Source organism: Lolium perenne, chromosome 6 (genome assembly GCF_019359855.2).
Source record: "Lolium perenne isolate Kyuss_39 chromosome 6, Kyuss_2.0, whole genome shotgun sequence".
NCBI lineage: Eukaryota > Viridiplantae > Streptophyta > Magnoliopsida > Poales > Poaceae > Lolium > Lolium perenne.
In genome coordinates this window covers 72,300,439-72,315,268 of record NC_067249.2, presented here as the reverse complement: position 1 = coordinate 72,315,268, position 14,830 = coordinate 72,300,439, and the positions used below count along the sequence as shown (strand labels likewise).

Sequence of the window (14,830 nt, the reverse complement as noted above, 5' to 3'; positions counted from 1 at the left end):
GCATAACGAAGACACATTTTTAGTACCTAAATAGCGAAGCTTTGCTAGTTTACTCATCAACCATAGTAGCAAAAATAAAACCTCTTTAACGTGCGCGTACTCACCAGAGACCAGGCGCTATTTCCATATCCATTTGGCAAAGAAGAAAACAAGCCTGTTTACGATTAGTTATACGGGAGAATTCCTACGGGCTGAAAGTTACGGTAATGTAGGGATACCTGAGTGGATGAAGATCCTGAAATCACGGAAGGAAAAGTGGAAAACCAAACTGCATCAGCCCTCTTCGTCCCACACGTCGTCCCGTAAAGGTATACTAGCATGGGCACACCGAATGCATACATGCACCGCATACGAGAAAAATCCCTGCATACTTTTCTCCCCCATTCCATTGGCACGCAATCTGGACCATCCAGGTCGATCCAGTGCAAAGCTAGCCAGGTTGGACGTACGTAAAAAAACTTCTTCTCAGTGAGCTCTCATAGCTCAGCTATAGCTTGGTCCCGGCCGTGGCAGAAGAATTGTATGGCATTGGCATGGCAGCGTACCAGACATGCTAGCGAGGGATGTTCCTCTTTAACGTGCGTTCGCATGTGTGCGCGAGCCGCCGTGTCGCGCGGGCGACGAGGCCGCCACTGGTGGAAAAACAGGCTTCGGGTGAGCCCCATAAGTCGCGATGCTGCAGGATCCGCGACAAATGGTACCTTTAGTCGCGGTTCGGGAGGAGAACCGCGACCAAAGGCCTGGGCCCAGGGCGCTCGGTGGCCAGCCGGTGCACGTGGGGGGTCTTTAGTCGCGGTTGGCCAGGCCAACCGCGACTAAAGGTGCCCGAAGGCCTTTAGTCGCGGTTGGCCAGGCCAACCGGGACTAAAGCCCCTCCCCTATATATACCCATCCAGCAGCCAACACTTAGCCATTTGGTGCCATTCTCTTCACAAGCTCACAAGTGGGTGTTAGGTTTGCTTTTGGTTCCTCTTATGCACATAAGGTGTTTGATGAAATGCCCCAAGAGCATGAAACAAACATGATATGAAGTGTTGGAGCCACACTTGAGCTTTCTCATTTATTTTTTCCTCCTCGATCGCGGTTAGCAACTTGAACCTTTGATGTGTCGTTGATAAAATGTGCATGTGTGTGTAGTTCATTGTTTAATTTATATTGTTTGTAGCTAGTTAGTTTAACAAATGCATGATGGTTAATTATATATTTTATATTATAATAATGCAGATGAATCGACAATGGATGTACGGTAACCGACTCTCCGGCGAGTTCAGTGCGGGTTTGAAAGATTTCCTCGTAGTGGCTAATGCGAACAAGCAGGAGGGTTTTGTTATCTGTCCATGTGTTAAATGTAAGAATCAGAAGGGTTACTCTTCCTCAAGAGATGTTCACATGCACCTGCTTCGGCACGGAGCCTCCTCGCTACCCCGTGGACGATATAAAGGAGATGAAAGCATGTCATCTGTATTATCCTATCGGGAACATGTCCATGAAGGTAGCCATCGGCAGTGCTTTACCACCTGGAGCACTCCACCACAACAACCCCATTCAAGATGGCTATGCTCGTGTGACGGTGGAGGAGATAGTCCAACGGTTTGAGGACCTGGACATTGACATTGCTACACCTGAAGGGGTGAAAAGACTTGGAGATGTCAAGCGCCAGTTCATTCTATGGCAGAAGAAATTTATCAAGTTTCCAGGCGAGGCGCCAACAAGTCCACCCCCGTACGGTGGTGGTGGTGGCGGTGGCGGTGACGGTGGCGGTGGCGGTGGCGGTGACGGTGGCGGTGGCGGTGACGGTGGCGGTGGTGCTTCACCTAATACACCTCATTCACGTCAGCCCACGCCGCCGCCCCCCAGTCCTCGTCCGGCGGGTGATCAGACACCGGTACCGCCCCCCAATCCACCTCCGGCGAAGAAGCAGAAGCAGTCCTGGGTTATTAACCCGGACCCTTACGTACCTAAGAAAACAAAGGTACCGGAGGTATCACTGAAGCCTCTCCCCACGAGGCCTTGGGAAAGTAGTGCCGAGGAAGTCGAGGCGGGCGCGGCTGCTGATTTAGAGAAATGGAAGGCGAGCGTCAAGAGGAAAATAGAGGGCGAGCCCAAGCCAGTATATTCTGACAAGGAAAAGCAGTGGGCTAAGTCATTTTTGAACACACCGTCCCAAGCCGCGAAGAATCTGCCTGACGACTATTTACGTGAACTTCGTAGGCAAGCACTCGCGTTCAAGAACAGGAAAGAGTTGGCGGAGAAGAAAGCCGTGAAGGACGAGGCCGAGTCAAAATTAGAAAGGGGGAAAGAAGTTGCCCAGCTCGGGGAACAAAGTAAACAATCGATCGCCCCGCTCATAGTGCAAGCCGCCGATCCGGATGCCCCCGATATCATAGCAGCTGCGGCGACATGGATTGACTGTAACGAGTGCCAGAGAACAAGCGGCCGAGTTAGGTATCACTCTTCGTGCACTGCTAGGCCTTGATGAGGCGCCAATGAAGGACGTAGTATTTACATATGTGAAGAATGGCCCTCTCGTCGAGCCTGCGCAGGAAGGGGATCTACCTCGACAAATGCTAGGTCTGCTAAATTGGTACAAGGGTTACATAAAACATAAAAACGCCAAAGACTATATCTATGCGGAAGTTAGATATGAGCATCACTTCAAACATTACTGGGTACAAATTCCTCTGAGTGAATTGTTCCAGCTGTTCAATCTGCGCGACCTCGACAAATCTATCATCAGTTGCTACGTTCTGTAAGTGATTTATTAATTTCTACCCCATCTCGTTCATTGCCTGCACTGTCCTAACTATCTTGTTGTGTACGCTATTATGCGAGAATGAAGAAGCGGGAAATGCGAATAAGGAACATCCATGATGTTGGGTTCATTGACCCACACATCGTTAATTCACATGTGTTAGAACACCACCCCGCCGACGTGGAGGATGACCTGTGGCGGTTTATTAGAAAACAGCAACAGAAAAGTGATATTCTATTTCCTTACCATTTTGGGTGAGTGTTTCTGTCTTGAGCACATTCTCTTTTGTTTACTCCATGCATGGTATGTGGCTAATCGATGAGTTATGCATGACTGTGCATGTATCGTGTCCGCAGGTTCCACTGGATTCTTATGGTAATTAAAGTTCAGACCTCCTCAGTTCTCGTCCACGACTCTCTGAATATGGATCCGGCGCTTTGGGGCGACATGAGAAAAATGATGCAAAAGTAATTATTTTCATTCATTTGCGCTCTATATCGATCGGCCTATTTCGTTCATCATTTCCTAATATCAAGTAACTAATTAATAACTCTCTTGTTTATTTAATTTTCTTTGCCTCGTAGGGTTTGGAGACGGTTCGTAGATACCAAGGTCGGTGAATTCAAAAAAGAGCTACATTTTAAAATGGCGGTGCGGACGGCGGGATACTCAGCCACCGGGGACCAACCTATGTGGATACTATGTTTGTGAGAGGATCCGGAGATACTGCAATGAGCGGGACCAGACGTGTGAGAACAACATCCTGAGGAATAACCTCCGGAAGACGCTTAGTCCAGAAGCTCGCTTCCGACCACTTCAAGAGGAACTAGCTGGATGGTTGGCGAGGGAAGTCATCGATCCTAAAGGAGAACACTATTACGATGACGTAGAACTTTATATGCACCAGAATTTGTAACTAACTTGTTCAAAATTGTATATGGTCATCCGATATTGAATATATATTGTATATGGTCATCCGATATTGAATATATATTGTATATTCCTCTTGAATTCTTTTTGGTTCTAATTTCAAATTTGTTTGAAATTGTACATTCATATGCATGTATGTATACAGTACCGTAGAATATGTGAAACTCCTTCAAAATTAAAACCCAAAAGAAATAAAATAATACAAATTAAAAAGAAACCAGATTTAGGGGGAGGGGGGCTAAAACCCTAAACCCTGCGGAGGCCTTTAGTCGCGGTTGGCCTAAATATGTGAAACTCCTTCAGAATTAAAACCCAAAAGAAATAAAATAATACAAATTAAAAAGAAACCAGATTTAGGGGGAGGGGGGCTAAAACCCTAAACCCTGCGGAGGCCTTTAGTCGCGGCTGGCCAGAAGAACCGCGACTAAAGGTCCTCCGCCCTGGCGCTCGCCTGCGGCCCACGTGGACGGGCCTTTAGTCGCGGTTCGTAAGGAACCGCGACTAAAGGGGGGGGCCTTTAGTCGCGCAGCTTTGGTCGCGGTTGCGCCACCGCGACTAATGGCAGTTGCCAACCGCGACCAAAGCCCTTTTTTCCACCAGTGCGCGCGCCGGAACGGGAACCCGAGCATCGTGCTCCGGCCGTGCCGTTGCCCTCGCTTGGGGCGGCACGAGCAGGGCTGTCTATATATTCCCACCGATCGACACGCGGCCAAGCTGCATGCAGGAAGAGCCGGGAAAGCAACAAACTTTCGTCAGAACTTCCGCATGTCGAAACATCGGAGACGCGCCCAGACGCTGGAGTGCTATAGCTAATCTTATAATACTCCGAAAGGGAACTATATATTGGTTCTCTTGATTCCTAAAAAAAAAATTGGTTCTCTTCGTAGTACGTTTGCCAATTGAATCATATGTATCGTTTTAAAAACGGGGGTAAAAGTTTGCCCTAATCTATTGATTAAAAGAGAGTGTTTAACAAGAAAATGAAGGTTTAAATAGTATTCTCTCTATTCACGAATATAAGATATTTTAGATATTTTAAAGTAAACTAGATACATACCACAATGAGTTTTTTTCCGAAATGGGGAGCCTAGCTTCTCAGCCTCTGCATCAATTGATACACACAACCATTTTATTGCAAAGTTTCAAAGTTTAAGAAGTTCTACATCTTAAGTAACACAAAGGGTGTACATATATAAAAACCAACCAGAGAAAGCAAATTAAAATAAAGTGTCTAAGCATCTTGAATTCTTTTAGAAAGCCGCCGGCCACCCTGGTTGTAGATAGCTCGAGCAACTGTCTCCCGACAGGATGCATCCAGAATCCATATGTCTCCGATGCGCCTCCGAAAGAAGGTAAGATCACTCATGGATCCAGTGTGTAACCATACAAATAACCTGTAAAAAAATGAGCATTTGTACTCTGGTTAAACACAATATCATTACACAATTTCAGATAGCCGTACGAATTTGTTCCTTAGATGCTTTATCAACCCCATTTAGCCAATTTCAAAACATATTTGCAACGTTGTCTGGTGCGGGAATATTAAAAGAATATTGAATAGTTCTCCAAATAAGACGTGCGAATGGACAATCAAACAAAAAATGGTTAATAGATTCATTGGCATCACAAAATGCACATTTCTTACAACCATTCCACTACATAATAAAAATACATACCAAAATAGATGAATCTACAAAAAATAAAACATCTCATATTAGTGAACTGAAGAAGTATATAACAAGTTTCTAGTCTCATGTTATTAATTTCCTCATGCGCTTCGTACCCGCAATGATCCAATTTTTTGCCTCTTGATCTTAGCTTATAGAACCAAGGGCGGGTCTTGTTTGTCATTGAAGACTCGTGCATTGCGCTAGTTCCAAATTTCTCAAGAAATGAGGAGGGTGGAAAAGGCTAGTTCATTTTATCATCGAATACCACCAAGTGTATATAAGTTGAGATCCAAGGCTAAGCCAATTCTTGACCATTCCTAAGAGCATCTTCAACAGAGGCTTTAAAATACGTGCACACTGTAAAAACCGTCAATTTAGCATGTGTGTTTCGTATTTGTATGCTCCAACAACCGCTATAAAATGAAATACTCTATAAAAAAAATTTCACGCTCCCGGGAAATTACGCTATCGTACGCGTGGAATATTGGGCGGTCGCTCCAGCACACGACAAAAGAAGAACCGAAGAACCTCACGGAACACCCAACCGCTCGGTGAATTTTCCGCGCGCCGTCCCCTTTTCCCCTCCTCTCCAACTCCCGTGTCGCCGCCCCCTACGCCACTCACCAGATGGCCTGTCGCCAGCGGCTGTCACGCTGAATCCTGCGGCCCTCAGCCTCTGCCGCTTTTCCACGGATGGCTCCGCAACGCATACGCCCGTTGCTGTCCTCGAGTGAGCTCGGAATTTGCGCTCACAGTCGCCGCTGTTGTCCGCGGGCACAAGGTATTCCGATAGATCTTGTTGATGACCAGTTGACAATGGGTGAGAGTCAAGCCATCAAGTGCGTCAAACGTTTTGCGTTGGCAATTGTTCGAGTATTCGGTGAGACGTACTTGTGAGCCCCCAATGCAATAAGTTTTATTGTATGTTTGTTGCATTGTTGTTGTGAACTATTTGTTCTATTAATGATGAACTATTTTTTGTAATATTGTGAATTATTTGATTGTGTCGTAACAATATTTAAACTATTTTAGTTTGATTTATTTTACAAGTGTTTGATCTTTGTTGTTCTATTTGTGTGTGTTTGGTGTTTCTGACACAGCGCGTGCTGCATTTTACAGCCGCTGGAAAACCGCAAACTAGAGCGCGCTAAAGTTTCAAGCCCCTGGAAACCTGTCGCGACTGCGGGCTATGCTAATTCAACGTTGTAAATATTTTTTAGTACACCGAAATTTGCATCTGTCGGAGATGATCTAAGGCTTGCATGTACATGGATACATGTTCATGACGAAATATGGAGAATTCCATGTCCTTTCACAAGAAAAGTTACTAGTTTTTTGCTCTTTTATAGGACATAAACCATCGACTTGATGAAAAAGGCTAGCAGACCTTAATTGTTCTCGTTCCTGGTACGTCCACATTAAAAAGCAGCTATTGGCGTGCAGTCATCATTGCTCTACATTCTCATGGGCCAATATATTATGTCTTCATGCATGCTTGTAGCTAGCTATTGGCCTTAAGATAGCTGATCAGATAAATTGCCTATATATATTGAGATATGCTCCCTCTATTCTCAAATAAGTGTATATTTAGACATGTCATAAGCTAAACTTTGTAAACTTTGACCAATTTCCAAAAAACAAATATCCGCAATAGATTCATCTTGACATGTAGTTCAATAATATAGTAATTTTATGTCACATATGTCACTATTTTATGTAAAAACATATACAAATTAAAAGATATTTGATTTCCAGAAAAAGAAAACGTAGACTTATTCACGGACGGAGGGAGTATAAGGTTTTTTACATAGTTTGCTCTACTTACTCCCTTCTTGTTTATATAGAAAGCTACATATTCATATTTTAGGTACCCACACAACACAACATAAAATCGTAATTTTCCCCCTAAAAATAATGCAAAATGGCCAAGAAATCTCTACTGTCTAGGATAGCACGCTAAGAGACAATTCATTGAGAAAGGCCACAAGAAAATTCCGTTAATTAGGCGCATGCAATTAGCATTAACTCCCCACATTGGCCCTCTCCCTCCTTGGAATGAACCAATAGAACGTGATGATTTAATTAACCATGTGCTAATTTAGTTGCATGCACCAGGAGAGAGATCAGGGAGAAAAGAAATCGTCTTGTGCTTGCCTTTCTGGATTGATCGCGGAATTAAACTACCCGTTGTTCTTTTGGTTGAAAATCCGATCATGTTTTTTCCAACCAATCTATATGTTCATGCGACCAATCCAGGCACTAGCACCCGTTGGCATTTTTATAGAAGAAAACTTCTGAGCACCCGCCGAACCCAAGGTTCGAATCCGGGTGGGCAGTGTGCGCTTCCGCACGCTTTGCCACCAGACCGACGGTCTGTTCTCAATCTATACGTTCCTAGGATATGATGAGCGTCTAATAAGCCCAGTAAACTAGAACAGGGGAGCACTACATGAATGGAGAGATACGTCGAGGACCTTTTATACGCCGACGCTTAAAAGTTGGGGCCGTGGGTGTATAAAAGACCCTCGGCTTAGCGTTGCCGTCGATGTAGCGAGGTCTACGTCGAGGGCAGCCCTCGGCGTACCTTTGGCCCTAGAAGTAGACAGGGCTACGCCGATGGTCACCCTCGGTGTAGGCTATCCTTCATTTTTTCTAATTTTGTAAAAATCATAACTAATTTATATGACATCAGAAAAATGCGTATAAGGTATTAAAATGTTCAAAAAACCATCATCTATCTGTTTATGTCAAAATCATGCATATTTAAATCATGTACAGTACCATGTTAACATAGTAACAATTCAAACCCTTTCTTATATGTCATCGGGTTCCCGTTTGGCCAGATGTCAATTTAAACGAAGTCAGAAAATCCCACGGAACCGCATAGCGTCATTTTATGTGTCCTAGTAACCACTCCAAAAGTCGGAATAGGGATACAACAATTATTTTGGAAAACCCTTCACGAACAGGGCTATCAAGTCCGGAGTTCTATGCTTTTAGGGGAAATGAGTAGAAAACGGTCTGTGACACCGCATAGTTTGTCGGAACGAGACCATATTTGGCACGTGTGCGGGACCTGGGATGAGAAGCAAGGCTACAGGCGCGGATTTCCAATCCGGCCCACGGATGATTGTTTTTTCATGTGGCAGAGCGGTTTTTTTTTTTGAAACAGCTACATGGGACGCATTTTAGTACTGCGCGAGACCTCCGTGTAGTGATAGGAGACCGCCTCCGCACCACCCATCACATATCATATGTGCGTGCTAACTATCTAGCAATCCATGCGGCTTCCTGTGGTGTACCGCCAAATCCGCTGGAAACTTTACGGATTTGAACTAGGGGTACACTTTCCGTCGCTCAATAAATTACGGGAAAAATATTTTTAGGTCTACGACACATCACTTTATCTGCTAAATTGTTCCCATTTAGCGTGATGGTGAACGGATGCACCAGCGCGCCCGGTGCGGCCATGCCGCATCTCCGTGGGGGCCTATTTTGCACAGATGGCAATTTAAACAAAGTCAGGAAATCCCGCGGAGCTGCATGGTGTCATTTTATGTGTCCTAGTAACCACTAAAAAAAGTCAGAATTGGGATACGGCAATTATTTTGGAAAACCCTTCACAAATAGGGCTCACGTCCGGAGTTCTATGACTTTTAGGGGAAATGAGTAGGAAACAGCCCGTGACACCGTATAGTTTGTCAGAACGATGCCATATTTGGCACGTGCGTGGTCCCTGGGATGGGAAGGAAGGCACCGGGAGTGGATTTCCAATCTGAACCATGGGCGATGGTTTTTTTCATTTTCGGGGTGCGAAAACGATTTTTTTGTGAAGCAGCTACATGGGGCGCATTTTAGTATTGCGCGAGGACTCCGTGTAGTGGTGGGACACCGCCTACGCACCATATATTACATACCATATGTGCGCGCTAGCTATCTGGAAATCCTTGCAGCTTCCTACGGTATCCCGCCGAATCAGCTGGAGACTGACCGGATTTGAACTAGGGGTACACTTTCCGTCGCACAATAAATTTCGGGAAAATGTTTTTAGGTCTATGACACATCACTTTATGTGTTAATTTTTTTCCGGTTAGCGCGATGGTGAACGGATGCACCAACATGCCCGGTATGGCCATACCGCATCTCCCGGAGGCCCAGTTTTGTCCAGATGGCAATTTAAACAAAGTTAGAAAATCCCGCAGCTTCGCATGGCGTCATTTTATGTGTCCTAGTAACCATTCCAAAATTCGGAATTGGGATACAATTTTGTAAAAACCTTCACAAATAGGGCTATCACGTCCGGAGTTCTATGGCTTTTAGGGAAATGAGTAGGAAACAGCACGTGACACCGCATAGTTTGTCAGAACGAGGCCATATTTGGCACGTGTGTGGTCCCTGGGATGGGAAGCAAGGCCCAGGGAGCGGATTTCAAATCCAACTCATGGGAGATGGTTTTTTCATTTTCGAGGTGCCAAAATATTTTTTGTTAAGCAGCTACATGGGGCGCATTTTAGATTGTGCGAGACCTCTGCGTAGTGGTAGGACACCGCCTCCGCACCATATATCACATGTCATATGTGCGCACTAGCTATCTAGGTATCCCTACCGGCTTCCTGCGGTATCCCGTCGAATCCGGTGGAAACTGACCGGATTTGAACTGGGGTACACTTTCCGTCACTCAATAAATTTCGGGAAAAAGGTTTTTAGGTTTACGACACATCACTTTATGTCCTAATTTTTTAGTTTAGCGTGATGGTGAACGGGTGCACCAACGCGCCCGGTACGGCCATACCGCATCTCCTGGGGGCCCGTTTTGGACAGATGGCAATTTAAAAAAGTTAGAAAATCTCGCGGCTTCGCATGGCGTCATTTTATGTGTCCTAGTAACCACTCGAAAAGTTGGAATTGTGATACGACAATTATTTTGGAAAACCCTTCACAAATAGGGCTATCACGTAAGAGTTATATGACTTTTAGGGAAAATGAGTAGCAAACGGACCGTGACAGCGCATAGTTTGTTGGAACGAGGCCATATTTGACACGTGTGTGGTCCCTGGGATGGGAAGCAAGACCCCGAAAGCGGATTTCTAATCCGACCCATGGGGGATGGTTTTTCATTTTCGGGATGCCAAAACATTTTTTTGTGCATCAACTACATGGGGCGTATTTTAGTATTGCGCGAGACCTCCACGTAGTGGTAGGACACCGCCTCCGCACCACATACGACATGCCATATTTGCGCGCAAGCTATCTGGGAATCCCTGCGGCTTCCTGTGGTGTCCCGCCGAATCCGCTGGGAACTGACTAGATTTGAACTAGGAGTACACATTCCGTCGCTCCATATATTCTAGGAAAATGTTTTAGGTCTATAAAACATCACTTTATGTGCTAATTTTTTTTCCGTTTAGCATGTTGGCGAATGGTGCACCAGCGCGTCCAGTACGGCCATTCCGCATCTCCTGGGGGGCCATTTTGGCCAAATGGCAAACTAGACGTCATATTTAGATTCCTCTATTTTTTAGGTTCAAAAGATGATATGGATGTTATATTTAGATTCCTCTCATTTTTCTGATCGATTTAGACATATTATATGTGGAATTTCGATTTTTCCGATTTGAAGATATTAATTATTCCATATTAAGTAGAAAAAGACCAAAAAAATCATTTTATTGTTATTTGAATTAAATATTATTATTACTTATATATTCATTGTTGTTTACTTAAGTAATTGTTTGGAATTCAAAAATAAAAAGGTATGACATCACGGTCCAAGGGTTAATAGGGTTGATATGCTATTATTATCAGCAAGGTGTCATATCCTTAATGGAAGCTCATCTAACCATAATTGTAATTTAACCTAAGATTAAGTGTACTTAGAGTTAAAAGTATCTTGGGTGAAATATAAACAAGTAAAAAGAAACAAAAAATGGTGTAAAATAAATTAAAGTTTGAAAAAACTAAAAACTCTATGCCGAGGGTTTTGCCGTCAGCATAGCAAAAAAAGGAATTTTTTCAAAAAAAAATTGAATTATTTTTTGAAAAAGGAAATTTGTATATGAATGATCAGTGTTTCTCTATTAATGTGAGTTATTTTATATGAATGAATAATATATTTTTAATAGTGATCTTTATATATAAAAGCGGAAGAAGTATTCATGTTCAGCCATGTAGATCCACTAGCACACGGATGCTTGGAAGCAGTTATTGAATAAATCATGCATGAAAGGGACAAAAAAAAGTGTTTTTATCAACACTATATATATTATATATACATGTAATAGACTTACCTACTTCAAATTAAATAAGGGAATGATTTCAAGGCAAAGTAGCTCCGCCTTCGTGCCACCAGCCTTTTAGCCAAATTTTGAGTTGGCAACGCCCCTCTACGACAAGGGCAGTGTGTGATCTCTAGTTTCAGTGGATCAGCGGAACATCCTTTTACGACAAGGAAACGGTATCTTGAGAAGACCTTTATATCACCATAAGCAATGGTTGCTAGCTCGAACTAGAGATCGAGCTCCGTTGTCATGCGCGTCATGATTTATGTGGAAGTTGTCTGTTTGTTTGGGAAGTATTTTTTTTTCTGCTCTTGTTCAGAATAGTAATTAACGACGTTCATGATGGCAGTGAGGGACTGGGCAATCCAAGACCGCAATGTTCATTCAAGAACGACAGGTGCTCATAGTACCATTGAAGAAATCTAGCTCTTTACACTGGCAATGCTGACAATTCCACGCCAATATATTGGCTGTGAAACACCCTGGAAGCGATTCAATTAATTATGAGCGCCATGCAACCAGCTAGACAGCATATACCTATGCAACCTTAAATCCATCATACAAGGCGCTTGCGTAGCCTAGGTGGCTAGGTTTGCTCCACTGGCTGCACTATGATCTCGCTATCAATGTGGTAATGTAAGATGGTACATCGACCCATCATCCACCGGAGCTATGGGCATCACGCCTCGCCCTCTATGCCAAACGTGAAGAAGTGTTCCTTGAGTTTACCACCATTTGAAGCTTCAACGTGACTCAAATTGCACCTCATTTAATTTTTCTTGTCTTCAACATTTGTTCAGACAGGTGTTTGCAGTTCAACAAAATGCGAGGTGTACGTTTGGGTTCTCCTACATTAATTTTTGTTAAACCTGTCAAAGTTTTACACACTAGCAAACACAATCTAAAGTCCAAATTATAGAAGTGTAAGGCAATCGACAATTTCACGTACACTGTAACACCCCCCGTTTCACATGTACTCAAGAAACATCAACATGTGAATAGAACAATCTCATGTATGACTCAAAAGGACTATATGTATACCTAGGGACTGGAAGGGGACAACTACATTTAATAAATTGCAGAAGCCGAGACTTAAACCCAAAACCTAATGATCTGATACTATGTCAAGCTTCATGCACTACCGAACACAACTAATTTCAAACTTATGAAAATAGCTAGGCAAGCCACAGACATGATAACAACACCTTCTAGTGCATATAGATGTGGATGCTCTTAGAAACAGATAGGTAGAAGGTTCAAAAGGCAGACTAAGCATATTCTAATCAAAATACTTTGTTGGTAATATAAGCAATTTTCTGCATGGCTAGAAGTAAAGGAAACAAACGAGACATGACATCTAACAAATATTGTGATACGACGAATTCTATGAAGATACTAGAACTAGAAAAGGCATCATTATCTCAACTAGGAGAATGAAGATAACATTGGTGAAATCGAAAGAAGACCCATTTGTGTTGCCGGTGTTGTCATCCCTGTTGTCTTAGAGATTGTTGATGTTGGGGAAGAAATCGTCGTTGGGAAGAAGTCGTTCGCGTCCGAGATAAAGTCAGTAGTCGCGCAGAAGCGGTCCCAAAAACCTTATTGCCGCTCTCCCGTACAGAATAACAAGAGGCGAGGCTTCGGAGGCCTACTGTTCCAACTCACGGTGCACGCCGCAAGACGGGATGAGGAAGACATTGATCGGCGCAAAGCTCTTGAACCAGGAGATCGTGGCGTTTGTGTTTTCGTATCTATCTCTGGAGAGGAACAACCTCTCTTTTATAGGAGCACATGAGGAGGCGAACATGTTGTGTTAGGAGATGAAACAAAGGGACAGAAGATGAACTGAACATGCAACAACAAAATATTTAAAAATATGCCTTAGAGGAATCATGGATGATGTATTTCCTAATGTATTCATAAAGTAAGGTTATCCTTATATGAACTCTTGAATATACAATCGGATACTTGATTCGGTTGTGGAACTATATGCTTATGTTGTTCATACTCTTTTATTCTTAGTCATTGAGGTTGTGTTGGACACGTGACTTAGACTAATGTGCAAGTCAGCTGATGACTCCGTTCCATTTGTCAGTGGGTATGGTCATGCCAATCCGACTTACACAGACTTGGATAAAGTGTACAGCGAGTCGTACTGACCCACAGTGAGACACAACGAGCAAAGTCGTCATTTGCATGTCTCTATCAATGTAATGCTTAGACCTGAGGTTATTGCATGAACCGACTTGTGGATCGGCCAACTTAGGTTCTATCAAACGTTGTTCTATAATAAGGCAGTTATAACGGCAGAGTTCGGGTCGACTGAAAATCAAGCTGCGTGACATGGATAATCAAGATGGGATTTCCCCATCCACTTGGAGATATATTCTATATCCCCCCTCTGATGATATGATTCAGAAAGCATGGCCATGCAGGACTCGGTTAAGTGTTAACCGAGGCGATCGACTAAGGGTTAGTCGAGTAAATCACATATCACGGATCGAGAAGAGGGTTGAGCTATTAAAGGGATGACGACAACTCGCCTCTAGCATGACAAGGTATATCGTGAGGCAAAAAAGACTTAGACATATGTCACATTGAAAGGTTAGTCGCCATGACTTTACGTCACTTGGGAGCTGGCAAGTTCTGCTAGGAGCCGCTACCAGTTATCGACTTGTGACCAAGTGTTCATGGAAGCGAGTGAGACTCAGAGCCATGAAGGGATGCTTGGAGGGGTAACTCTAGTCATGTCCAGGTGGTCGTGAACCTACAGGGTCACACACTTAAGAGCAAGTTGGATGAGATCCGACTGAAATGGAGTCGGTCCGAGTTGGACTCGAACCGAACCAGGACTGAGTCACTGAGTTGGATTCACAGTGACAAAGAATAGGGCCCAAGTGAGTGGGCTGCAGGTGTTGTGAAGCCCACACTCACTCCCTATATAAAGTGAGGCGGATGCTACCCAAAGGGTACGGTTAGAGCATTCCATGAGTTGGAAACCCTAGCTCCACTCAGTCCAGCCGTCGTACGGGATCTAGCAGTCCACCTTCGTTGCTCCTCCTCGTACGTGTGTGTACCGGCAGAGGTGTTGCACGTGTGATGCTTCAAGGCGAAGGAATTCGCGGATCTGGGAGTTGTTCGTGGGATCGGCTTGGAACAGATTGAGGACTGCACTGTCTCGACATGCTTCATCAAGTTCC

At 43.9% G+C, this 14,830-nt stretch overlaps 1 protein-coding gene across 1 annotated transcript; it reads left to right on the top strand.

Annotated features, from left to right (window-relative positions):
- Positions 1-1,445: 1,445 nt before the first annotated feature.
- On the top strand, positions 1,446-3,211 carry LOC127309583 (uncharacterized). Its single transcript, XM_071821350.1, has 3 exons — positions 1,446-2,749; positions 2,833-3,006; positions 3,109-3,211. Exon 1 carries the CDS (start codon positions 1,481-1,483, stop codon positions 2,474-2,476), a length of 996 nt encoding a protein of 331 aa, XP_071677451.1. The 5' UTR covers positions 1,446-1,480; the 3' UTR covers positions 2,477-2,749; positions 2,833-3,006; positions 3,109-3,211.
- Positions 3,212-14,830: the final 11,619 nt, after the last annotated feature.